Below are 27,765 nucleotides of genomic sequence, written 5' to 3' on the forward strand. Positions count from 1 at the left end.
GCACAAGAGGTTCAGTGGTTTAGACCACAGCACCACCCGTGCCCCCAAAATGCTGAGGAAAATACACTGGAAAGTGTGAGACCACACACTTTGACACAAAATCATCTAACTCCCCCCAAACAAAGAAAAATGAATGCTCACTAAATAGCTGACTAAATAGCTGACTTTGCCTAAACTCTCTCTGCAAACGAGTCAGGATGAATCCCATGTAAGTACTGTTTCTCCTTCTAAAGAATAGGTATCTTATTGTTACCAACTGACATGGAGGCTCAATGATTTTTGGTAATTATTACCATTATTTTGTTACCTTTATATCCAAAATGCCCAAGACTGGTTACAGGGAAATGTCTCAATTTACCCCTTTGAGCATCATGAATGTGTAGACATTTGAATGCAGGTTTCCTTGGTCTAAGCCAGGGGTCAGCAAACTTTTTCAGCAGGGGGCTGGTCCATTGTCCCTCAGACCTTGTGGGGGGCCAGACTATTTGGGGGTGGGTGTGTGAACAAATTCCTATGCCCCACAAATAACCCAGAGATGCATTTTAAATAAAAGGACACATTCTAGTCCTGTAAAAACACACAGATTCCCGGACGGTCTGCAGGCCAGATTTAGAAGGTGATTGGGCCAGATCCAGCCCCGGGGCCTTAGTTTGCCTACCCATGGTCAAGCCAGGCGTGGCCAAACTTGGCCCTCCAGATGTTTTGGGACAAAGCCCATCATCCCTAGCTAACAGGACCAGTGGTCAGGGATGATGGGAATTGTAGTTCCAAAACATCTGGAGGGCCAAGTTTGGCCATGTCTGGTCTAAGCTCTACACCATATTGACCATGCTGTATTTTGAAGAGTGACTATAGAGAAGAAATTTGCACCAACCTTCCACGGACAAAGAATATGAGTCTGATCTCCAAAAAGTCTGATCTCCAATGAGTGTTTTAAAAAGAGATATAACACCAAAGAACTACTACTTGCCAGCACAGCTCATTTATAATGGCTCAGTTTTTTCAAACTCAAAGACCCTGACTTTTGTTGTAGCCAAACATATTCATCAACTTCAATCAACTTCAAATCGGCAAGAAGGCTTTTAACCATGAGTGGAAGACTTTGCGCTGTTTGAAGTTTAAAAATCTGCATCCATACAAACCAAAGCAAGACAATTACACATTATGAGATCATGTCTCAAAAGAGATATGGGCAAGGGCAAGCCAAGACGTGTTGTATCTGAGTTAATCACTAGAGTATGGCCCATTTATTTATTGTCAAATCTCGTCATAGCAGCGAACTGCACAATATGATCCAGCAAAAGCAAAATATTCCTTTGTAGGCAAGCTTCAATCACCATCGCCAGCAACAATCCCACAACGCATGGAAATATATCCGCCATATTCAAGCACCAAACTATGTTAGGTTTTGCATTTAGCTAATGACTTCATCTTCTTGCAGGCCTTTGGCTAATTAAACAATCTATGACCTTTTAAACTGGTGTGTGTGTGTGTGTGTTTTCTTTGTTATTATGTTATGCATTTTTTGTGTTTTTATACTGTGAACTGCCCTGTGATCCTCTAATGAAGGTCTATAAATTTAATGACAATTTATAATTATTAGTAATGCAGACATTGTGTGGGTTCCGAAAAGAATACAAAAATCCGTAACCATCTTATATTATAGTATTCCCCCCCCCTTTTGAGAGTCTCGTTCTCTTCCCCCTTCTTTCTCTGAAATGCTTTTGGGCCACTTGTACAGTGGTTACAGGTTAAGAGCAGATTCGGGGTTTTCATACTGCCTCTTCAACACCCTTCTCGTTTTTCATTTGAGCTCAGAGGTTCTCTGGACCTGCTGGAGGAAGCCTACTTTCTAGCAGGGCTGTGAAATATGGTGTTCATTCAAGCACAGGCTTCCCCACATTCACTTGGTACCTTCTCTCCATGATGAATGGAGTAGGATAGGTATGGAGTAAGCCAAGAAGCTGAGGGGGACCCACAACAGAATCCTAGGAGCATCATCTAAGCCAGCAGAGGCTGGGGCCCTTTGAGGCTATTGGAGCAGAAGGCTAGGAAGTGAACATTAGGTGGCACCAGAGAGCCAACTAATTCTGGTTTCGTTCCATTCTTCTCCTAGCTGAGCTCTACAAAGGTAACACAGCGATATTTACTGGAACAGTGTGATTTTTGCAGCTGCTGTTGAAGTTGCAAAACAATGAACCATGGGACTGAGCAATGGAGAACTTCTGAAACAACAATAGGATATTAGCTCCGCCCAAGGCATGATGGAGAGCAGCAACAACTGGGAATAGATAGACATAATATTTTACAAGGACAGGAAGGAACACCATGGACAGAATAGTTGTCACACGCAAGAGGAATAAGGATATGGTTTGAATGCTTCACCTATAGCTTTATAAATCATTTAATGTGTCAAGACGAATGGATGCCGTTGATATTGCAGTTGTTGTATAAAGGATTGTTATTTTGAATGGAATGTAATTGAGAGATTTTGGGACACAGAAACAAAGTAAATCATCAAACCATCAATTCTAGCACGCGGGAGGCCACCTATATTATATAATTTAGCATCCGAATGATTGGGATTAGTAAGTGTATTCTAATCTGGCATTGTTATAATGAGGCTACCATTGAATTATTGTCATTGAAAACTAATAAAATTTCTGTCCAAAAGGTAACGCAGGAGGAGATGGTGACTGACAGCCAACACCAACACCTGGACGGGATGTAAGTAAGGTGGAAGACAGGTGGAGGCTGACTGATGGCAGACTGAGTTTGGTGATATAGTCCTCATTTGCTCCCGTGAGCCAGACTCCAAAGATCTGAGCAAACCCCTTATTTGAGGCTGCTCTTTGTGTACCTTCTCTATAAGAGGTGGGTGGGCCTTTTCAGCAGCAGCTCCCCATTTATGGAATGCTCTCCCCAGGGAGGATGGACTGACGCCTTCATTATACACCTTTAGACAACAGGTGAAAAGGTTCCTCTTCAACCAAGCCTTTGGCTGATTAATATGTTTGTGAGAGAGGAGGAAGGGGTGATTTTTGTTTTGTTTTGTTCTTGCTTTTATTACGTATTTTGTGTTTTTATGTTGTATTTTATGCTGTGAACCGCCCTGAGATCTGCTGATTAAGGGCGGCATACAAATTTAATTAAGAATTAAGAAGAATTAAGAATCTTGGAGGACAAGGCTATCAGTCATTACAAGCCACAATAACTATGGCCTGCCTCCATAATCAAGGGCAGGCATCCCCAAACTGCGGCCCTCCAGATGTTTTGGCCTACAACTCCCATGATCCCTAGCTAACAGGACCAGTGGTCGGGGAAGATGGGAATTGTAGTCCAAAACATCTGGAGGGCCGAAGTTTGGGGGTGCCTGATCAAGGGGTAGTATACCTCTGAATAGCAGGTGCGGGGATCACAAGTGGAATGTCATTGTGCCCCAGTTCAGCTTGCAAGATTGACATTGCGAGAAGACGTTGTAGGACATGATGGGTCATTACCCTGATCCAGCTGGCTCTTTCAATGTTCAGTTTTCATGATAAACATTTATTGTTTCATTCCATTTTCTGTGGGTTGTCTTTACATAACACCGCTTCAAAATCTGAATCACCAAGTGATATACAATTTTCCTAAATAAATTAAAGCATGAATATTTATTCAGGTTACCTGGGGTTTTCTCTTCAGACATGACTGTATGGCAGAGAGAAAGCAGCCTAAAGAATTCATGGACTTCTGGGTCTCCCATTGTAATGGATTCAACTAGGCTGTGGTCATAAAAGTGAAATTTTCTGTCGGCTAGCCGATTGAACGAGAAATCCACAGGCGTTTTCTTCTGTAAATGAAAAAGCACATGCAAAAACGATAAGAAAGCAAGGTTGGGGATCTTTCTTGCCGGAAATTGAAATATCTCAGCAATACAGTGGAAGTTGCACAGAAAGATATAAAATATCTAGGGATTCTGATCAACTAAGTCCTGATCAGACTAAACCTACCTTTTTGGCAGGTGCCACTGATGGGGCATGCAAGCAAGCAGGACTCCCAGCAACTGTAAAACAATTTATGTGGAGCTGCCCATTGTATCTGGTCAGGAAGCTGCAATAAGTGCAGAATGAGGCCAGACTGCTCAAAGGAGCGCATTACTAGTAACATGTCACTCCACTGCCGAGAGAGCAGCACTAGTTGCCCATTTGCTATTAGGTTGGGTTCAATGTCCTTGTGTTAATTCACAAGGTCCTGTGCCCAGGGTACCTTAAGGAGCGCCTGATTCCTTGTGCTCCACCTCAATAGGTAAAAAGGTAAAAGTAAAGGACCCCCGGATGGCTAAGTCCAGTCAAAGGTGACTATAGGGTTGTGGCACTCATCTCGCTTCCAGGCAGAGGGAGCCAGTGTTTGTCCACAGACAATTGAGTCGAATTTTGATTCACCAAGAGTCCTTAGCAATCCTCTAAAGAAAGGGCGAGGAACCTTTTTGGTTCTGCAGGCCAGATCCTTATAAGAATCAACCAAATTGGACAGCGGCAGTTAATTGATACTACAATGACATTGGGTGTAGGTTAAAAAAGGTAAAGGACCCCTGGATGGTTGAGTCCAGTCAAAGGCAACTATGGGGTGTGGCGCTCATCTCGCTTTTCAGGCCAAGGGAGCCGGTGTTTGTCCACAGACAGCTTTCTGGGTGTTGTGGCCAGCAACGCTTCTGGTGCAACAGAACACCGTGACAGAAGCCAGAGTGCACGGAAATGCCGTTTACCTTCCCGCCGGAGTGGTACCTATTTATCTACTTGCACTAGCGTGCTTTCAAACTGCTAGGTTGGCAGGAGCTTGGACAGAGCAACGGGAGCTCACCCTGTCACGGGGATTCGAATCGCTGACCTTCCGATCAAGAGACTCAGTCATTTAGACCACAGCGCCACCCACGTCCACCTCAATAATGGAGAAGGGGCATTTCTCGTGGTTCCCCCCCACTTTCCCCCAAGGTTAATTTGCCCTTCACTGGGTACTTTCATGTGGAAAGCCCTTCCACATGAACCACCCCTTCCTTCTTTCAGAAGTCTTCAGAAAACTGTACTGTTTAGACAGGCCACAAGATGAAATTATCTGTTTAACCAACCAATATTTACTGTTGTTTTCAATTATTTTAAATGGATATTTATGGATTGGTTTTATTACATTTTGCAGGTTATAAACCACCTCACCATATTTTATTAAAGTGGTTTTTAAAACCAAAACTAAACATTAAATAAACAAATAAAATAAACGGAGAAAGATGGTTTTTGCTACTGGGCCTGCACAGAAGAATAACCTGCCCTGGCAGGGGATGATTAGAGGGTGACCAGGTCAGAATAGTTAAACATACAGAGAACAAAGGCTAGCAATGAAAACGGATTAAAATCAATAGAAGGATGAGAAGGTGATTAAAGAAGAAGAATGAAGTAACAACACCACCAGGAAGAGATGGACATATGTTTGTAACAGGAGTGGGAAACCTAATTACTTTTTTTTTAATTTTAAAAATGTATTAAATTTAAATAATTTGGATTGATTTGTTAAAATCTGGAAAAGTAATAAAAATTAGTAATAAAAAGAAGAACAGTAAATCATACAGAGATGCAGCAGGAGGCCTCATACATGCTGTGCCTGGGTAACATGGAGCACCAGCAGTTCTTTCCCAGCACACAGTTTGGGAATGACTGAGTAAGCAACTGAAAAATTACAGTAATTTTGCAAAAAGCAAACAAGACTTGGGAGTTTTTCTTTCCTCTGTGTCTACAAATCCAGGAAAACTAATCATTGGTGATGTGGCCGGCTGCAGAGTCTTGGCATGCGTGTCGGTGCACTTCACTTGATGAAAAAGATCAAGTGTTTGTTATTGTCTTGCCTTTTAACATTTAGCCTGAAAGCCTGTACAAATTGCATCAGCAGTGACAACTTATTCCATTAGCCCTAGAAGTATACAAGTCTCTTTTACTTGGCAGTTTTCACCCTGGATTTTGAGGGGGAAAGGGTGCCCTGGGAGCATATCTTTTACAGTAAGTTTCATCCTACTATCCTCAACATTCCCACACCTATGTGGGAAGGTTGAAGGAACTGGGTATGTTTGACCGGGAAGAAGATAAGGAGATTGATTCAAGCACTCTTCAAGTCCCTGGAGGGGTCATGCATAGAAAAGACCAAATATTTCTTTTCTGTTGGTCCAGAGGGTACAACTAGATATAATGGACTTATGAGAAGGTAGATTTCCACTGAACATTAAGAGAAACATCGTGATGGTAAGAGTAGTTTGACACTGGAACAAATTAGCTGGGAAGGTGGTGAGTTCTACCTAGGGATAAGGGAGAAATCTGACCGAGTTCAGAATTGAGGGCAAATCTACCTAATTTACAGTTTCTGAAACAATATGAGGACCGAAACACAGGCACCATTCGAAATTTGCACTTCTCCAAGTTTTGCAATGCAATTCGCCAGTCAAGTAATATGTGCAAAATACTAGGGCAAAGTGTCCATAAAAATGCATTGTATTTGTGAAAAGAACATACAAAGATGCATTATTTTAGGGGAATTTGCTGTGCAAAAATGTGTACATTAAGTGAAATTGCATACAAAAAGAGAGGGTTTTAAAATCATATTGAGATGCGGCAGGGGCAACAGGGAGAGAAACGGAAGTTGGTGCTTTAGGAAACAAAAATACAAAGCCTTTCCATATCTGTATACCTGAAGGAGCGTCTCCACCCCCATCATTCAGCCCGGACACTGAGATCCAGCACTGAGGGCCTTCTGGCGGTTCCCTCATTGCGAGAAGTGAGGTTACAGGGAACCAGACAGAGGACCTTCTCGGTAGTGGCACCCGCCCTGTGGAATGCCCTTCCAACAGATGTCAAGAAAATAAGCAGCTATCCTATTTTTAAACGACATCTGAAGGCAGCCCTGTTTAGGGAAGTTTTTTTTTTAATATTTAATGCTGTATTGTTTTAATATTTGATTGGGAGCCGCCCAGAGTGGCTGGGGAGACTCAGCCAGATGGGCAGGGTACAAATTGTTGTTGTTGTTGTTGTTGTTGTTGTTATCATCATCAACATTAGGGCAACTGTTTCTGGTGTTGCTGAGATAGAAATGAAAGTTCATTTTTACTATATTATTTAAGTAGCTAGCAAAATAATATTTTTCTTGCTCTTTTCACATATCAGCAAAATTTTCACAAATAAGGCAAATAAAATATTGTACACTGTACCTCATCGATTAGTGTTTTCTGGCCGACTGCACCTGAAAAACCCCAAATTAAATTAGCAAAAGCCAGAGAACATTCAATTTAATTTCAAAGTGTCCCAACTAAAAGCCCAACCCTAGTCACGTCTACTGAGAAGTAAGTCTCATTTAATTCAACAGGGTCTGCTCTCAGGTAGATGAGGTTAGGGTTGCACCTAAGGCTGCAATCCTGTGTCTACTTATTTGGAGGTGAGGACCATTAAACCAAATGGGACTTATTTCTGAGTATACATGTATAGGATTGCACTGTGAATAGCTTTCCTGAAAGGGGGGGGGGTTCAGGAGGGTTCCTACGAGACAGGCTTAAGCACCTCATCACACACAGAGCTTCAAGATCAAAGTTGCACATTCAAAAAAAATGCCCTCAGACTAGTACAGTGGTACCTCTGATTAAGAACTTAATTCGTTCCGGAGGTCCATTCTTAACCTGAAACTGTTCTTAACCTGAGGTACCACTTCAGCTAATGGGGCCTCCCGCTGCCGCTGTGCGATTTCTGTTCTCGTCCTGAGGTAAAGTTCTTAACCCGAAGTACTACTTCCAGTTTAGCGGAGTCTGTAACCTGAAGTGTCTGTAACCTGAGGTACCACTGTACTAGATTATTGATAAATCCCCAATAAAGAGGCACCTGTCAATACTTTGATGGTCTTGTCCCCCTTTTGGTAACTGAAAAAACTGTCCCTGTTGTGAACTACTCTCACTCTCTCTCTCTCTCTCTCTCTCTCTCTCTCTCTCTCTCTCTCTCTCATCTCTCTCTCTCTCTCTCTCCAGTGGTGCCTTGCTTAACGAATGCCCTGCTTAACGAAATTTCCGCTTAACGAAAGGTTTTTTCTAGTGGAGGTTGTCTTGCTAGACGAATTCGTTTTTATGAAAAATTCGTCTAGCGAATCGCGGTTTCCCATAGGAATGCATTGAAATTCAATTAATGCGTTCCTATGGGCAAAAAAAAAATCAATGCATTCCTATGGGATTCACTAGACGAATTTTTCGTTATAAGAAAAGACCCGTGGAACGAATTAAATTCGTCTAGCGAGGCACCACTGTGTATATACGGTATATATATACTGACCCTGCATTGGGTATTAGGACATTTTATATTTCAACCTTTAAATTTTATTATAACATCATCACTGTCTTATTACTGTTACACCATATGAACCCTTTGCACAAATGTTTGTGATTATTTTCCTTTCCACTTGTGGTCTTTGGGTCAAACTCAAAGTCATCTCAATAATATGAGCCTGAATTTGATAGAAATGCCATTAAAACAAAAAAGTTGCCAGAATCAGGAAACACTAACTTACCATATACTTTCCCATTGATAGAGCACTTATTAAAAGTCATTATGTTTTGAGTGAGGGTCCCTGTTTTGTCTGAAAAAATGTATTCAATCTGCCCCAGTTCTTCGCTGAGAGTTGTGGTCCGAACTTCAGCGGGTGTGTTTTCTTTGGAATAATACATTTTATTATCCCAGTTGACGAAGTAGCTATGTCCAAGCCGAATCACTTCCACACTTTGAAAGCAATGCAGACAGAAAGTGCTGTTCAGGAGGTTATAAAACTTACGCAAACACAAAAAAGGTCAAGCAAGCAGTTGATTTCCATCATTGCTAATATTTGAAGTGCTTTTCGTGGGGAGCTTTTAACTGACAGCTATTTTATCTCTTTGGTTGTTGGACAGATGTTATTTTATTGTAATCCTGTGGTTTATTGCTTGTTAGCGGCCCTGAACATCTAAATAAAAAAGCAGGGGAAAAAGAATCTACTATGTGTTTTAGAAAGTTGTTTGTCTGCTTATTATGCAATTTGAACACCTCATTGCTGAGACCTAGCAGCTTTTGCCTATGTTTAGATACAACGGGGTATCATTTTGAATCAAGTTGGTGGACTGGACCATTCAAAACTGCACCCCTTTTAACCACTTATTAAAATCTGCACCGACTTTTTTGGATTCTTTTTTAAATTTCTGAGCAACATCAGGTATAGGACTGCTAAAAGGTAAAGGTAAAGTACCCCTGACAGTTAAGTCCAGTCACGAATGACTATGGGGTTGCAGTGCTCATCTTGCTTTTCAGGCCGAGGGAGCCGACATTTGTCCGCAGACAGTTTTTCCGGGTCATGTGGCCAGCATGACTAAGCCGCTTCTGGTGAAACCAGAGCAGCGCACAGAAATGCCGTTTACCTTCCCGCATAAGCCCTTAAGCACTGCCGAGGCATTATGTTTCAACTAGCCAGAAATGGAATAAAATAGGGAGGTTCAGTGTAGCACTTAATATGCCATGTTAACTGGCAACACCCTTCCTTTTGCTCCAGATCCTCCTATATCCACATAGTTGCTTCAAAATAGCCTATTCTTGCCACACCCATAGCAATTTGTGGTGGGGATTACTGATGCCAAACACCGTTGCAGGAAGCAGCATTATTCACTGTTTGACATTTTCAGAGTTTGAACAGGCATAAAAGGGGAGAAACTTATACGGGGTTTATTCTGCCATGCAGCTGATTTTAAAAGTCAAATCTAATATAAAACAAATATAACATTGTGCTAGATATTATAATCTGGCAATTCTAACTTAACAATTTAAAGGTAAGTAGCGGGAAGGTAAGTGGCGTTTCTGTGCGTTGCTCTGGTTCGCCAGAAGCGGCTTAGTCATGCTGGCCACATGACCCAGAAGCTGTCTGTGGACAAACGCCGGCTCCCTTGGCCTTTACCTTTACCTTTACCTTTAGGGGGTACCTTTACCTTTACCTTTACCTTTTTATACATCATGGGTAGGCAAACTAAGGCCCAGGGGCCAGATCCGGCCCAATCGCCTTCTAAATCCAGCCCGCAGACAGTCCGGGAATGAGCATGTTTTTACATGGGTTATTTGTGGGGCATAGAAATTTGTTCATCCCCTCCCCCCCAAAAATACAGTCCAGCCCCCCACAAGGTCTGAGGGACAGTGGACCGGCCCCCTGCTGAAAAAGTTTGCTGACCCCTGCTATACATCATGCAACAGAATCTGACACCTTACCTTACATATAAGGAAATGGGTACAACCGAATTTAGTATGATAACGTATGACCAAAACGTCAGAAATCCTGAAAATATAGGACTTTTCACCACTGCACTCCAAGACAGGTAAATTCTGAAATGGATTCCAATCTGATGCTCCCAAATTGAATTTCCTATTGCCAGAATGATTCCCATGAATACTAATAGTCCAAAGATCTGAAATCAGAGCATGAGAGGAGGTTAGAGTAGTTCCTCTTCATCTCTCAACACTACTGTTTTGCCTTGAATGTTTATGTGCAGTACTTGGATACAAACTCACCTTTCTACATTGTGTATGCATGACTATGAATAGAGCTATTGTCTAAGCTTAACAGAGCTTCAGAACATTATGATTGCATTATAAACATTCTTTTATTATTATTTATTATTTATACCCCGCCCATCTGGCTGGGTTTCCCCCGCCACCCTGGGCGGCTTCCAACAAATACAAAAAAACTTTAAAATCACAGATTAAAAACTTCCTTAAACAGGGCTGCCTTTAGGTGTTTTCTAAATGTCAGGTAGTTGTTCATCTCCCTGACCTCCGATGGAAGGGTGTTCCACAGGGCGGGTGCCACTACCAAGAAGGCCCTCTGTCTGGTTCCCTGTAATCTCACTACTCGCAATGAGGGAACCGCCAGAAGGCCCTCGGCGCTGGATCTCAGTGTCCGGGCTGAACAATGGGGGTGGAAACGCTCCTTCAGGTATACAGGACAGAGGCCGTTTAGGGCTTTAAAGGTCAGCAGCAACACTTTGAATTGTGCTCAGAAAAGTACTGGGAGCCAATGTAGATCTCTCAGGACCGGTGTTATGTGGTCTCGGCGGCCGCTCCCAGTCACCAGTCTAGCTGCCGCATTCTGGATTAATTGCAGTTTCCGGATCACCTTCAAAGGTAGCCCCACGTAGAGCGCATTGCAGTAGTCCAAGCAGGAGATAACTAGAGCATGCACCACTCTGGCGAGACAGTCTGCGGGCAGGTAGGGTCTCAGCCTGTGTACCAGATGGAGCTGGTAGACAGCCGCCCTGGACACAGAATTGACCTGTGCCTCCATGGACAGCTGTGAGTCCAAAATGACTCCCAGGCTGCCCACCTGGTCCTTCAAGGGCACAGTTATCCCATTCAGGACCAGGGAGTCCCCCACATCCGCCCGCCCCCTGTCCCCCAGAAACAGTACTTCTGTCTTGTCAGGATTCAACCTCAATCTGTTAGCCGCCATCCATCCTCCAACCGCCTCCAGACACTCACACAGGACATTCACTGCCTTCACTGGCTCTGATTTGAAAGAGAGGTAGAGGTATAAGTGTTATAAGAAAAAACGGCTCCTTTTCCCTTATGGCAGGGGTCTGCAACCTGCGGCTCCGGAGCCGCATGTGGCTCTTTTACACCTTTGCTGCGGCTCCGGAGCGGATACGAGGGGAGGAGGCGTCCGAGCCATGCGCTGCCTGAGCCATGCGGCGGCACCCGCCTAAGTTCACTTGATGGGAGCAACACACATGAAACCATACAGGTGTCCTAATAAGGGAGTCAGAGTTCTGCCCATTCCCAGTAATCAAGGCAGCCCAAACTCATAAGGCAGTGGTTGCTGGTGCCCATTCCCAGTACAGTGGAACCTCGGTTTATGAACACCTCGGTTTATGAATTTTCGGTTTACGAATGCCGCAGACCCATCTGGAACGGATTAATTCATTTTCCATTACTTTCAATGGGAAAGTTTGCTTCAGTTTATGAACGCTTCAGTTTATGAACAGACTTCCGGAACCAATTACACCCATGCTTCAGTTTTCAGTTTAAGTACTCCGCGGACACGTCTGGAACGGATTAATCCACTTTCCATTACTTTCAATGGGAAAGTTCGCTTCAGTTTATGAACGCTTCAGTTTATGAACAGACTTCCGGAACCAATTGTGTTCATAAACCGAGGTACCACTGTAATCAAGGCAGCCCAAACTCATAAGGCAGTGGTTGCTGGTGCCCATTCCCAGTCATAGCTGCCAAGTTTTCCCTTTTCTCACGAGGAAGCCTATTCAGCATAAGGGAATTTCTCTTAAGAAAAGGGAGAACTTGGCAGCTATGTTCCCAGTAATCAAGGCAGCCCAAACTCATAAGGCAGTGGTTGCTGGTGCCCATTCCCAGTCATAGCTGCCAAGTTTTCCCTTTTCTCACGAGGAAGCCTATTCAGCATAAGGGAATTTCTCTTAAGAAAAGGGAGAACTTGGCAGCTATGTTCCCAGTAATCAAGGCAGCCCAAACTCATAAGGCAGTGGTTGCTGGTGCCTATTCCCAGTAATCAAGGCAGCCCAAACTCAAAGTTATTTTTATAATGACGAGGATGACATTGGGCCCTCATTATTAATTATTATTTACATCAGGCACTGATTATGATTTATGGTACACTGGGGCCCTGATTAATTTTCTATGGCATTTTGGGGCATTGATTATTGGGCATAGCAAATTTTGCTATGGGGCCCTCTGATTTCTAATTACATCCCTGTTTTGCGGCTCCCAGTTTATTTTTTTCCTTCGGAAACGGGTCCAAGTGGCTCTTTTTGTCTTAAAGGTTGCAGACCCCTGCCTTATGGGGTATCCAAGAGACAACAGAGTTGTTAAGTGGGTTCCCTATCGGTAGGAGAAAATAACAGAGGCCAACCAGAGAATATTGAGAAGCAAAGCAGCTATTAAGTCTGATCTTTATTCAAGGAACTGTTGCAACAGGGTCCCCAGAAGCCGTGGAAGCCCCATCAGACGTTCCGTTTACAAAAATAGTTTGCAAACCAGAACAGTCACTTCCGGGTTTGCGGCGTTCAGGAGCCAAAACGTTTGAGAACTAAGCTGTTCGAAAACCAAGGTATGTCTGTATTTGAAATTCACAAAATGCACTGTGAATATTGGGAGTATTTTATGGATCCTAAATAATAATAATAATAATAATAATAATAATAATAATAATAATTGTACCCCGCACATCTTACTGGGTTGCCCCATCCCCTCCGGGCGGCTTCTAACATATATAAAAACGTAATAAAACATTGCAAAAACATTAGTTGCAAAACCTTATTGGGCCACCATGAAGGCATCCCCAGTGACCCTTACCCTATAAAAAGCATTATTCAAAATCATGCTTTGCAGAACCCACTATGAAATATAACAGTGCAATAAAATTTTAAAACAGTAACCATTTATTTAAGATCCAATTAAAACAACACTGATGAACTCAATCTGGTGATACCAGCTTTTCAAAGACATTTGTTTACACCTCCTGTGCTGCCGCTTGCCTGTTAGTGCCCCCCCCCACCTGGTGTTCCCACTGCCTGCTTACGGACCCTACAAAAGCCTTCGTCAACCTGGCGCCCTCCAGCTGTGCTCCAAAATATCTGGAGGGTCTAAAGAAGGAGCCTCCCCTCGCCATTTTTTGCACAGTGTTCAAAGGCCAGGCAGGAGAATTAAAAAGTCACTGTGTTCTTTGCTCTGAATAGAAGCTTTCCCACTCTTTCTCTACTGGTTCCTTATATGGGATTGGCACTACATATTCGCTGTGCTTGCCAGAATGTTCTGGGATACATTCCTAAGACAAACTGTCTCCTTAAATTCCCTCTGGGGTGATGCAACGCCTTGTAGCCACCTACTAAAGGCACGGGCCTTGTGGCAGATCTCAATCCATGGCACAGATTTCAGAATTTGGCCCAACATCAGTGTAATCCTATATTAAGCAAATAAGTCAAATGCTGACAAAACAACGACCGCACACCACCCAACTTTCTATTGTTTTAGTAGCTAATTAAAAACCACAGCCAGTACTTATTGCAAATATTCTTACCAATGTCTGGTTCAAGTTGCATTTTTCTATCTTTATTGATTGGACTAATGGTCTGGAAAGTCTTCAGATAGCTCTGAAAATGCAAGTTGAATTTATTTTTGCCCAAGCAGGACATAGTTTGCTTTCCCTCTCATTAGGACCTCTCTCTACATACAATGCCCTATTTCTCAATTCGATTCGCGTGAAAGGTTGCAATGCTCCATGGTCTCATTTCACCCCACTCCCACCATCCTGCCCCCGCAAAAGCATGCAAGGGACGGCTTTCAAAATTGAAGAGAAGTACAGTGGTACCTTGGTTCCCGAACGGCTTAGTTATCAAAGAAATCGGCTCCCGAACGCTGCAAACCCAGAAGTAAGTGTTCCGGTTTGCGAATGTTTTTCAGAAGCCGAACATCCAATGTGGCTTCTGCAGCTTCCGATTGGGTCCAGGAGGTTCCTTACAACAGCCCTGTGAGGTGGGTTAGGCTGAGATTGAGTGACTACCCCGAGGCTACCCAGTGAGTTTCATGGCTGAGTGGGGATTCAAACCCTGGTCTCCCAGGTCCTAGTCTAACACTTTAACCACTATACCCCATTGGCTCTCAGTTGGCACTGTTTCTGTTCTGCTGCAGTTCAGGTTCCACCAAATACTAAGTTATTTTCTTCGCTGCCTGCTGTTTAATGTAGTTGACTTATAACTACTTAGGTAAGTTATGAACTTAACATAATTCATAACACAATTATTTCCACATCCTTTGTTCCAGTGCATAGGAAACACAAATTCATAGAATCATAGAATCATAGAATCATAGAGTTGGAAGAGACCACAAGGGCCATCCAGTCCAACCCCCTGCCAAGCAGGAAACACCATCAAAGCATTCCTGACAGATGGCTGTCAAGCCTCTGCTTAAAGACCTCCAAAGAAGGAGACTCCACCACACTCCTTGGCAGCAAATTCCACTGCCGAACAGCTCTTACTGTCAGGAAGTTCTTCCTAATGTTTAGGTGGAATTTTCTTTCTTGTAGTTTGAATCCGTTGCTCCGTGTCCGCTTCTCTGGAGCAGCAGAAAACAACCTTTCTCCCTCCTCTATATGACATCCTTTTATATATTTGAACATGGTTATCATATCACCCCTTAACCTTCTCTTCTCCAGGCTAAACATACCCAGCTCCCTAAGCCGTTCCTCATAAGGCATCGTTTCCAGGCCTTTGACCATTTTGGTTGCCCTCTTCTGGACACGTTCCAGCTTATCAGTATCCTTCTTGAACTGTGGTGCCCAGAACTGGACACAATACTCCAGGTGAGGTCTGACCAGAGCAGAATACAGTGGTACTATTACTTCCCTTGATCTAGATGCTATACTCAAGGGGGGGTATTCAATTACGTATCCTTTGCAGACTGAAAAAAGCAATGGATTGATCTTCAATCCAGACATGGGACAAATAAGTCAACATCAACAACTTCCACTTCCGTTTCCCTTTCTGTCAGAATTATCCAACATCCCTACTGATGCTGATGAAAGTACAGGCATCCCTCATCTTATTTTAAGGAATTATACCTTTATACATAATGCTCACGGAAACTGTATTTGAGATGCCAGATTAAGTCTTGTGGTCCTACTGTAGTCACTTACCCACAATACCAAAGTATTCATCAGGCGATCAATGCTTGTTCGTTTCAATTCAGTTTTGCCACTGTTCTGCATTAACTTGGTGTCAGGGCCTATATAAAAAAAGGAATTAATATTCTTTTTAAACCTCCAGCACACTATATATGTAGATTACTTTGCCACTGATTTCACCCATCAGGTTCAAACTTTTCTATCCATCAATATCTTATTTTTACTCAGTTCTCCTGTTTTTATCATATTTTAGGCTGTATATTACTTGCAATCTCATACCGAACTACAGGAAACCAAAAGAATCAGTGCAGCTTTCAAAAGTTGGGTCCACCCCTCTGGATGCAAGATATGTTTCTTGATCAGAGGAGCCACCATGCAAAATTTGATTACAATATCTTAAGGCATCCAAATACAAAGCCGACAGACAATTCTCCAAAATATATAGTAGATTAGCCATTTTAGTTATTAGCATTCACTATTATTAGTTGATTTTACATAGTATCAATATTAAAGGTAAAGGGACCCCTGACCATTAGGTCCAGTCTTAACCAACTCTGGGGTTGCGGCGCTCATCTCGCGTTATTGGCCGAGGGAGCCGGCGTACAGCTTCCAGGTCATGTGGCCAGCATGACAAAGCCGCTTCTGGCAAACCAGAGCAGCACACGGAAACGCCATTTACCTTCCCGCTGTAGCGGTACCTATTTATCTACTTGTACTTTGACGTGCTTTCGAACTGCTAGGTTGGCAGGAGCAGGGACTGAGCAACAGGAGCTCACCCCATTGCGGGGATTTGAACCAATGACCTTCTGATCAGCAAGCCCTAGGCCTAGGCTCTGTGGTTTAACCCACAGCGCCACCCACGTCCCTCAGCCTTATATGCAGTACTATCAATATTAAGTACTGCATATAAGGCCTGGGGGCAACTGTTTTTGTTGGTAAGCTTAAGGTAAAGGTAAAGGGACCCCTGACCATTAGGTCCAGTTGTGACCGACTCTGGGGTTGCGCGCTCATCTCGCATTATTGGCCGAGGGAGCCGGCGTACAGCTTCCAGGTCATGTGGCCAGCATGACAAAGCCGCTTCTGGCGAACCAGAGCAGCACACGGAAACGCCGTTTACCTTCCCGCTATAGCGGTTCCTATTTACCTACTTGCACTCTGATGTGCTTTTGAGCTGCTAGGTTGGCAGGAGCTGGGACTGAACAACGGGAGTTCACCCCGTCGCGGGGATTCAAACCGCCAATCTTCTGATCGGCAAGCCCTAGGCTCTCTGGTTTAACCCACAGTGCCACCCGCGTCCTGTTTTTGTTAGTAAGCTTAGACATCATAAAAAGTTCATATTTACCTGCAAAAATAACCATTCCGAAGCACCACTCAGTGTTTCTCAACATACAACCTCGTAACAGCAGCATTTCATTATTAAGGCAGTATTTGTTCACATCCCAGGAAAGAACTCCTGCGTATCTATTCAGTTTTCCATTAGGAGGTTCACACTCAACTTCTCCTATGAAATGAAAATCAAATAGGTTGCTTTATTGTGTTTTAGATACTATCTGCAAGCATCTCAAGTGTTCCACATTTTAACAAGGACTTCCTAGGACTGATTCCCCACCCCACCCCTGCACTGGAGGGAAAAACGCCTTGTACAACAAGCAACATTAAATGTCTACATACATTAACAGTTCAGTTCAATGTGACACAGTGTCATAAAATGACCTTCTTTTTAAAAACAGCATATTCAACCCTCTAAGGCCCTAATATTGCTTAGACATACTATAGATACTGTCTGAAGCCTCGATTCACATGATTATTCATTGTTGTTTTAATTTGATGTGGTAAAACATGGCTGTGATGCTTGGGTGCAGTTCACGTCACATTAAACCATAGCTTAAAACAAACTGTGGTTCAATGTGATGATCGTTACCAGCAGTCTGCTTGTTCCTATTAAACCATAGCTTGTTTTAAATGAAGGTTGCTGGTGCATGCTCTTAGTTCCCACCGGACTCCTCCCCTGCTCCTGCCACATTGCGAAAACAATAAGCCACAATCCAGATTGCCAAGTCATCTGAAAATAATAATAATAATATGAGCCATACAGTGGTACCTTGCTTGTCAAACTTAATCCGTTCAGGAAGTCCGTTTGATTCCCAGAACCGTTCGAAAACCAAGGAGCAGCTTCCAATTGGCTGCAGGAGCTTCCTGCACTCAATCAGAAGCCACATCGGATGTTCGGCTTCCGAAAAACGTTCTCAAACTGAAACACTTACCTCCAGGTTTGAGCCGTTCAGGAGCCGATTTGTTCGGCAATTAAGCTGTTCGGAAGCCAAGCTACCACTGTATGCCCAAATCAATGCTATTCGTAGTTTGTTTGGCAATTGCTAGGCAATGAGGATACACTTCAACATTATCTTGTGAGTCCCAGTTGTAATACCTATTTTTGTTTGTTTGTTTTATATAAATATATATAATTTTTATTAATTTTTCTGTTTTACAATTTAGAATACTCATTTAAACAACCTTCACATATCAATGACTTCCCTTCTTCTCCTTCCATGGTTCATTTTGCATAACATAAATCCCTGCATATTTTATATACTGGAAACCAAACCATTCAGTATTCCATTGCGCAGTCAGGCGGAGTCCCCCAAAGCGTCAGGCAGCCCCGAGCAGAATGATGACACAAGACCACGTTCTATGGGATTAAAATTGGCCACAACTTTATTAAGAATTCAGATGTAGGGAGACCTTGGCTCAGGCATTGGGTGTATATCCTTCCCAGCCCCCAGCTGGGGATCTGGGTAATTTCAGGGTTATCCAGCATGTGTGGGGGTTGGGCTAGCTCTGGAGAACATATGTTCAAGCAGATAGCCTGCCCCCCTCGATTGCAGCCACTGGAGGGGGAGGGCAATGACAGCCTATTGTGTATGGTCAATGCCTCCCCCTTAGTCCCATTTACAGGAACCCTGTTATCACCACCGCAATGGGGGCGGGGGGTCACTGCCCCATGCCCCCATTTATGTAGATGACTAAAGGATTCCGCCCAAGGCCTGCATACGCCAAAGTTGTGACGAATTGCTACGGGAAAGGCGAAACCTGCCAATGCAGGGAAATTCCTTTCCGGCCCTTCAACAGCAGCCTTGTTGTAGCAGCGCCTGCATGCGTGTACGCCTGTGGAAGAAAATAACCTGTAATGCAATCATTATTTTTGGGGGGGGGAGTAGAGGGTGGGGAAGCTCTGGAGCTGTCAACTGCTTCCCAGGAATGACTCTGCTTCAGCCGTGTGCACGGTAAGGTTACCTCCTCCTCCCTGGCCAATCCCCCCGGCAACGCCTCCCCGAGCTGGATTGGACAGGTAACTGTGTGGGCGGAGTCCACCAGTATCCAGCCCAGGAAGGCAGCGCCAGCCTCTGAACTTCCAGGGATGCCTCAGGGATCCCAGGGGGCTGCGCACGACCGCGCAAAATGCGCCTCCCTTTTATGTGGGGAACGGTCATTATTACATCCATCAAAACTTATTTACACTGTTGAATTTACAGTATCTTAATGCTGCCAACGTTTTCAAGTGTACACAATCCCCCCCCCATATATCCAATAAACATTTCCCAATCTTCTTCCATTGTGTATTATTATTATTCTCTTATTCTATATGTCAGTTCCGCAAGCTGTGCATATTACATCAGTTGAAGTTGCCATTCTTCTTTAGCTGGGACCTCGCTCGCTTTCCATTTTTGTTTGTTGAGAAGGTTTTATGGTATGACTTTTGTTCAAGTAATGCTAGAAACTGTCAAGGAAAAAAACTTGGGCGTCAAATGGCTCTGCACTATCTACAACTGTGGGGGGGGGGGGGAGCGAAATGCACTCAGTATATAATGCAGCAAGGTAGAACTGCTTTCTTTATGTGTTAACCTTGCTAAAGTTTAGCAATCTTAACATTGTCTTGTGGAGTTCAGCTTCTGCAACTTGAGCTCAGCCAAGCTTTCAACCCTGAGGTCATGCAGATTAAGCACAGATGGACTACAGATTTAAAAGACATGGCCAAAACCAGGGGCGCGTGTGCTACTTTTGAATATATGTGGCCTCCTCTGCATCCCTTTTGTGTCTGCGTCTATAGGATGCCATTCCTGTTTTTAATCTAAACACACTGATCTCAGTTGGCTGCAATGGGACTTGTTTTGCTTTATCCCGATGTACGAAATGCCATTAATAGAGATCACATGTTCAGCGTTGCGCACTATGTTTTAAATGCTTTTGTTGGACACACAGGGACCCTTTAAATAGGTGCATTTTCCAAGACCGATCAAACCTATGGGGGGGGGGGGAAGAATTGCTCCGTGTTTACTGATCACTGTTACTGAAGCTGGAATAAACGGAGACAGCCAGTGAAACCAGTTCAGCCCCACTGGGTGCCAACACTAGAGGGCACTGCAGGGTTTTGCAACCATAGAGTAGTGAATTGAGCAGAGCGGAAGGCGAGGGACAAGGGGGCACCGAATTTCGCAAAGGGCACCACTGCAATTTTAAAGACCACTGCCACCGGAATAAAGCATAAGATTGCTGAAAATGACCTAGATCAGGGTTTCCCAAAGTGGACGATGGAGGCGCTGGAACTATCCAGGGGGGTGGTAATATGCTTGGGTGCAACTGGGAGTGTTGAATAAAAACAAGTTCTTAATACCATATGCACCTTTTAAGTTTCCCTGCCGTTTTTAGGTAATGGTGTACTTATTAACTTTCAGTATTTATCAAAATAAGTCAATCAACTTATAGACCAGGGGTCAGCAACCTTTTTCAGCCATGGGCCGGTCCACTATCCCTCAGACCATGTGGTGGGACAGACTATATTTTTGGGGGGAGGGAATGAACAAATTCCTGTGCCCCACAAATAACCCAGAGATGCACTATAAATAAAAGGACACATTCTACTCATGTAAAAAACACGCCGATTCCTGGACCATCCGTGGGCTGGATTGAGAAGGCGATTGGGCCGCATCCGGCCCACGGGCCTTAGGTTGCCTAACCCTGTTATAGACCTTGATCTCTGCCCCCCCCAACCAAGAAATGACTGACCCGATTAAAGAGTTTCATATTTTATATAGGAATTGCTACGGTAGCATAACTTAACTCCTGCAACTGTATATTTGCAACCTGTTTAGATTTAACTTGCAGTTCTTTTGGATTTGTTATTTGGCATTTTTAGACATGAAAAGTGTTTTCCAGGGGGGTATATATGTCTATATATATAATCAGCCAGGTAACTCAATCAGCTGCCATTCCAATTATAGTCGATGAAAAATTACAGACCATTTTTTCATATTTAATACTAGGTTCATTTTTGCTGCTGCTGTATCTTGAGTTTTGGACTATGTTTCCCAAAGTGGGCGATACTGCCCCCTGGGGGTGAGCTGGAACGATCCAGGGGGGTGGTAGGATGCTCAGGTGCAATTGAGAGTGTTAAAAACAGGGTGGGAGGGTGGGTGGAAGCATAAAAAAGAATGACATTTTGAAAAACCATTTGTACGTGTTTCATCTGTTTTTGGCTTACCGCCCAAACAGTGACTGTTTTTGGCTTACCCTGTTGTGGGACGGCAACATTGCCTCCAATGGTGATCATGCTGGAGCTGTGGGTTTTTTCTAATAATAATAATAATAATAATAATAATAATAATAATAATAATAATAATAATAATTTATTATTTATACCCCGCCCATCTGGCTGGGTTCCCCCAGCTACTCTGGGTAGCTTCCAACAAGATATTAAAATACAATATTAAAATTCAGGTGTCTTCTAAAAGTCTGGCAGGTGTTTTTCTCCTTGAAGGGTATTCCGTTAAAGCAGGCATGTCAAACATGCGGCCCTCCAGATGTTTTGGACTACAATTCCCATCTTCCCCAACCACTGGTCCTGCTAGCTAGGGATCATGGGAGTTGTAGGCCAAAACATCTGGAGGGCCGCAGGTTTGACATGCCTGCGTTAAAGGATTCCTGGGGGGCGTGGCCCTGTCCGAAGCCTGGGGAGGCTAGGGCCTAATGCACGCCCCTAGCGGTGACCCCCGGGGGAGCTCCTAATTGATGTGCATCAGCAGGGCTCCCCCTACTGGTGGTTAACCCTTCCCGGACTCCCAGCAGATGGGCTGGAGTCAGATATAGCCGGTTAGATCCAATGCCTAAGCCAATACCGGTTATCACCTGTAATCAATAAAGTTGTGGCCTTTTCCAGCCCATTAACCTTAAATGATTGTGTCACCCACCTAAGGGGGTGGGTCGGGAACTTGCCACACAACCATTCATGTTTTATATTTCTGCTTTTCAGTTGCAAGATGTTCTGTCAGGATGACCACAAGATATGGGATGTTTCCTATAAGGACTCCTGTTACTAAACGCTGTGCCACCCTGAGGATTAACAGTCATGCAAAATATGTAAACTTGTCAGAAGTAGCAAGAACCAGACCACCGCAACAGTCAAAAACTGAAGATACAACAACAATAAAAAAATAACCTAGTATTAAATATGAAAAAATAGACTGCAATTTTTTCATCAACTATAATTGGAATTGCAGCTGATTGAGTTGCCTGGCTGATTATAGATATATATATCCCCTCTGGAAAACATTTTTATGTCTAAGAAGGCTAAATAACAAATTTAAAACAACTGCAAGCTAAATCTTAAACAGGTTGCAAATATAGAGTTGCAGGAGTTAAGCAATGCTAGCAATTCCTATATAAAATCTCAAACTCTTTAATCGGGTCAGCCCTTTCTGAGGGGGTGGGGGACAAAGATCAAGGTCTATAAGTTGACTTATTTTGACAATTACTGAAAGTTAATAAACACATCCTCACCTAAAAATGGCAGGGAAACTTAAAAGGTGCATGTGGTATTAAGAACTTAAGTTGTTATGCTGCAAAATGTTATAATTGCTTGTTGTAAATGCGTGTATTAGTCAAACAAAAAATGTATGTTTGGGGGGTGGGGGTGGAATATGCAGTAAAATGCCAATGAGAGGTGTGTGTGTGTGTGTGTGTGTGTGTTTAAAGCAAATTGCTGCAGAAATGTTGAGAACTGAATGTAAGACTGGAAAAATAACAAACCGAAATTGACATTAATCCATTCCTAGCCCAAGAAGCTGCAATAAATAAATGCAAGAGAGAAGACTCTGTGTCCAAGCTAGCGATGTGTCGTGATGCAACAGAGGAGAAGGCACTGAATGCTATGGCTTTATTCACAAGTAATGCTAAGCCAAACTATGAAGGCAAGGAAACACACTGGTAAAGCAGCACCCAGCAGGTCTGAACCCTATCTGCTGACATAATCCGGTGACATCAGCTGATTGACAGGTGTCTATAGTTTGGGGAAAACGGCCTCACAGGCTGAATTGGACCCCCTGGAAAGCCAAGACTGGCCCCATGTTCCTCCCTCCTAACCTAAAAGAAAATAAGAGGCCAGGTGCATCTAAGTAGTGAAGTAGTTCATCATGCGAGGAGCCACCACTAAAAAGCCCCCACCCCACATACATAAGGCATCACCTGCTGGTCTAAAAAGCATTTAAATCTCTCTTTTCCTCCATCAGGGGACTCAAGGCTGTATACACACATTTTCAAAGGTGGTTTTCTATCCCAACACTGACAAGAACCCAGGCCTGCTTAGTTTTATGCTTCATTTTGTGTCTACAGAAGACTATGCCCTTTTCCCATTGTATTGAACAATTGAGCAGTTCAGCTTATGTTACCTCCTCATAATGCTGCCTTGTGACCTTTAAAACCAAAGATATCCTGATGGGGAAAGATGTGCAGAATATATTCAAATGGCGCAGTGAACTGCAAATAACATCAAAATCCTTTGATGCGTTCTCATCATTCCATTCTATTACATGTGGAAAATTGGCGCTATAAATATTCCACTCTTTATTTTAAACAAACATTTGCTGGCTTCATATGCTATTTACTTACAAACGATAATTTATGTGCATATATATATATATATATATATATATATATATATATATATAAACTACATTGTGTGGAAAAAATGCCGTTTGTCGCGGCCAAACCAAAATATCACTTGGCCCATCCATTTAAAGTTTCCTGGCTATTCCTCCGGCCTAAACAACCTAATCCTTCTCAATCTGGAAGAATTCAATTTCTGAACATGAACGCTAGCTGTATTAAGTATTTCTGTTAACAAAAAGTACCAAAAATATTAACAGGTTCTAGAAAGACAAATGAAACTAGAACTATAACACACAAACCTGGTCAACAACGAAAATTTGCACACCAGCCCGATTGGAATATTGAGAACAGCCAAGAAAATTTGCTCTTTTTCTTGCGTTGCTGAAGTCTATGCGGTATCCTTGGAGGTTTTTAGAAATCTCAGGAGGCATGAAGGCTATGATTCACCTCCAAATGTCAGTTGCTAGGAATTGCAAGTGGGGAAAGTGCTGTTGTGCTCATGTCCTACTTGTCTTCTTCTTCTTCTTCTTCTTCTTCTTCTTCTTCTTCTTCTTCTTCTTCTTCGATCACTCCTAGCCCGGTAAGATTGTCTTCCATGAACACAGTTTTAACAGTGAGTCCATAAGTAACTGTGGAGGCCAATTCTGGATCCACACGTCCCTCCCCAATGGGGGACATAGGTTTCCAGGCGGGAGTTGATCACTGTGTGGATTTGCCAAGTGTGCCTTCCTCTTGGCACGTTTCTCCCTTGCGTCCTGAGATCGAGTTTCTTCAAAGCCCATGACACCTTTGGTAAAGGCTGTTCTCCAACTGGAGTGCTCGCAGGCCAGTGTTTCCCAGTTGTCAGTGTTTATACTACATTTTTAAAGATTTGCCTTGAGAGAGTCTTTAAACCTCTTCTGTTTTTGCCCCAGCATTAGCATTACGCTTTCCGTTTTTAAGTTCGGAATAGAGTAGTTCTTTTGGAAGATGATAATCAGGCATCCGCACAACATGACCACTTCAACGAAGTTGATGTTGAAGAATCATCACTTTGAGACTGGTGATCTTTGCTTCTTCCAGTACACTTCCAGTACACTGACATTAGTTCGCCTGTCTTCCCAAGCGATGTGCAAAAATTTTCGGAGACACCGTTGATGGAATCTTTCCAGGAGTTGGAGATGGCATTTATATGTGGTCCACGTTTCACAAGCATACAGTAAGGTTGGTAGTACAATAGCTTTGTAAACAAGCATTTTGGTTTGTCCACTGATGAAACAAATCTGCTGTTATGACATAAAGGTCTGGCCAAAGGTATCAGAGGGAGGAATTCGGTCAGCATTAAGCATGCACTGGGCAGAAGAGGGAGCAGGTTGCTGATATGTGGGGGAGATAGTGATGATTGTCATTGAGATTCTACTCAATATTGAGCCAGAGGAGAACTCTGATGGATAGTTAGCGGAGCAAAAACTTAAACACGTTGCAGGATTCTCCAAAAATAGACCAGCAGAGCTTTACTGCTACTGAAGGCAAATGAGCATAATGGTCGCAAATCCAATACATTCAGGATTGACACTGCCTATAAGAAATCCAGTTGCAGCAGACTTAACTTAAACTTACAATAGCTTATAATAAAACTAAACCTTAACACTATATACAGAACACCACAACAGAAGGGAGGGAGGGAGGGAGGGAGGGAGGGAGGGAGAGAGAGAGAGAGAGAGAGAGAGAGAGAGAGAGAGAGAGAGAGAGAGAGAGAGAGAGAAGTGAAACCCAGGCTCCTTGTGGCCCTACTTTTGTACAGTGGTACCTCTGGTTATGAACTGAATTTGTTCCGGAAGTCAATTTCAGAGCTTCATGCCAAACGTTTTGGAAATTGAACGGACTTCCGGAACGGATTCTGTTTGACTTCCAATGTATGACTATACATATAAAACTGTATTCAAATTTTTATATACCACTCTCCCACAAAATATCAGGGTTGTTGTTGTTTAGTCATTTAGTCGTGTCCGACTCTTCGTGACCCCATGGACCATAGCACGCCAGGCACTCCTGTCTTCCACTGCCTCCCGCAGTTTGGTCAAACTCATGTTCGTAGCTTCGAGAACACTGTCCAACCATCTTGTCCTCTGTTGTCCCCTTCTCCTAGTGCCCTCAATCTTTCCCAACATCAGGGTCTTTTCCAAGGATTCTTCTCTTCTCATGAGGTGGCCAAAGTATTGGAGCCTCAGCTTCACGATCTGTCCTTCCAGGGAGCACTCAGGGCTGATTTCCTTAAGAATGGATAGGTTTGATCTTCTAGCAGTCCATGGGACTCTCAAGAGTCTCCTCCAGCACCATAATTCAAAAGCATCAATTCTTCGGCGATCAGCCTTCTTTATGGTCCAGCTCTCACTTCCATACATCACTACTGGGAAAACCATAGCTTTAACTATACGGACCTTTGTAGGCAAGGTGATGTCTCTGCTTTTTAAGATGCTGTCTAGGTTTGTCATTGCTTTTCTCCCAAGAAGCAGGCGTCTTTTAATTTCGTGACTGCTGTCACCATCTGCAGTGATCAAGGAGCCCAAGAAAGTAAAATCTCTCACTGCCTCCATTTCTTCCCCTTGTATTTGCCAGGAGGTGATGGGACCGGTGGCCATGATCTTGGTTTTTTTGATGTTGAGCTTCAGACCATATTTTGCGCTCTCCTCTTTCACCCTCATTAAAAGGTTCTTTAATTCCTCCTCGCTTTCTGCCATCAAGGTTGTGTCATCTGCATATCTGAGGTTGTTGATATTTCTTCCGGCAATCTTAATTCCGGCTTGGGATTCATATAGTCCAGCCTTTCGCATGATGAATTCTGCATATAAGTTAAATAAGCAGGGAGACAATATACAACCTTGTCGTACTCCTTTCCCAATTTTGAACCAATCAGTTGTTCCATATCCAGTTCTAACTGTAGCTTCTTGTCCCACATAGAGATTTCTCAGGAGACAGATGAGGTGATCAGGCACTCCCATTTCTTTAAGAACTTGCCATAGTTTGCTGTGGTCGACACAGTCAAAGGCTTTTGCATAGTCAATGAAGCAGAAGTAGACGTTTTTCTGGAACTCTCTAGCTTTCTCCATAATCCAGCACATGTTTGCTATTTGGTCTCTGGTTCCTCTGCCCTTTCGAAATCCAGCTTGCACTTCTGGGAGTTCTCGGTCCACATACTGCCTAAGCCTGCCTTGTAGAATTTTGAGCATAACCTTGCTAGCGTGTGAAATGAGCGCAATTGTGCGGTAGTTGGAGCATTCTTTGGCACTGCCCTTCTTTGGAATTGGGATGTAGACTGATCTTCTCCAATCCTCTGGCCATTGCTGAGTTTTCCAAACTTGCTGGCATATTGGGTGTAGCACCTTAACAGCATCATCTTTTAAAATTTTAAATAGTTCAGCTGGAATATCATCACTTCCACTGGCCTTGTTATTAGCAGTGCTTTCTAAGGCCCATTTGACTTCACTCTCCAAGATGTCTGGCTCAAGGTCAGCAACCACACTACCTGGGGTGTACGAGACCTCCATATCTTTCTGGTATAATTCCTCTGTGTATTCTTGCCACCTCTTCTTGATGTCTTCTGCTTCTGTTAGGTCCTTACCACTTTTGTCCTTGATTATGGTAATCTTTGTACGAAATGTTCCTTTCATATCTCCAATTTTCTTGAACAGATCTCTGGTTTTCCCCATTCTATTGTTTTCCTCTATTTCTTTGCATTGCTCATTTAAGAAGACCCTCTTGTCTCTCCTTGCTGCTTTTTGGAAATCTGCATTCAGTTTCCTGTATCTTTCCCTATCTCCCTTGCATTTTGCTTGCCTCCTCTCCTCCGCTATTTGTAAGGCCTCGTTGGATAGCCATTTTGCTTTCTTGCATTTCCTTTTCCTTGGGATGGTTTTCGTTGCTGCCTCCTGTATAATGTTACGAGCCTCCATCCATAGTTCTTCAGGCACTCTGTCCACCAAATCTAAATCCTTAAACCTGTTCCTCACTTCCACTGTGTATTCATAAGGGATTTGATTCAGATTGTATCTTACTGGCCCAGTGGTTTTTCCTACTTTCTTCAGTTTAAGCTGGAATTTTGCTATAAGAAGCTGATGATCTGAGTTACAGTCA

At 43.3% G+C, this 27,765-nt stretch overlaps 1 protein-coding gene across 2 annotated transcripts in view; it reads right to left on the reverse strand.

The window, feature by feature from the left end:
• The window catches only part of ATP8B4 (ATPase phospholipid transporting 8B4 (putative)), a 111,282-nt gene that overhangs the window by 34,747 nt on the left and 48,770 nt on the right, over positions 1 to 27,765 (reverse strand). For both annotated transcript variants that reach the window (XM_035132046.2, XM_035132049.2), the window contains 6 exons: positions 17,054 to 17,212; positions 15,724 to 15,812; positions 10,275 to 10,471; positions 8,563 to 8,771; positions 7,226 to 7,257; positions 3,667 to 3,832 (listed from right to left, as the gene is read on the reverse strand). In XM_035132046.2, coding sequence (XP_034987937.2) covers positions 3,667 to 3,832; positions 7,226 to 7,257; positions 8,563 to 8,771; positions 10,275 to 10,471; positions 15,724 to 15,812; positions 17,054 to 17,212 — 852 coding nt within the window. The remainder of the gene's footprint in view (positions 1 to 3,666; positions 3,833 to 7,225; positions 7,258 to 8,562; positions 8,772 to 10,274; positions 10,472 to 15,723; positions 15,813 to 17,053; positions 17,213 to 27,765) is intronic.

This window comes from Zootoca vivipara, chromosome 14 (genome assembly GCF_963506605.1).
Source record: "Zootoca vivipara chromosome 14, rZooViv1.1, whole genome shotgun sequence".
Lineage (NCBI taxonomy): Eukaryota > Metazoa > Chordata > Lepidosauria > Squamata > Lacertidae > Zootoca > Zootoca vivipara.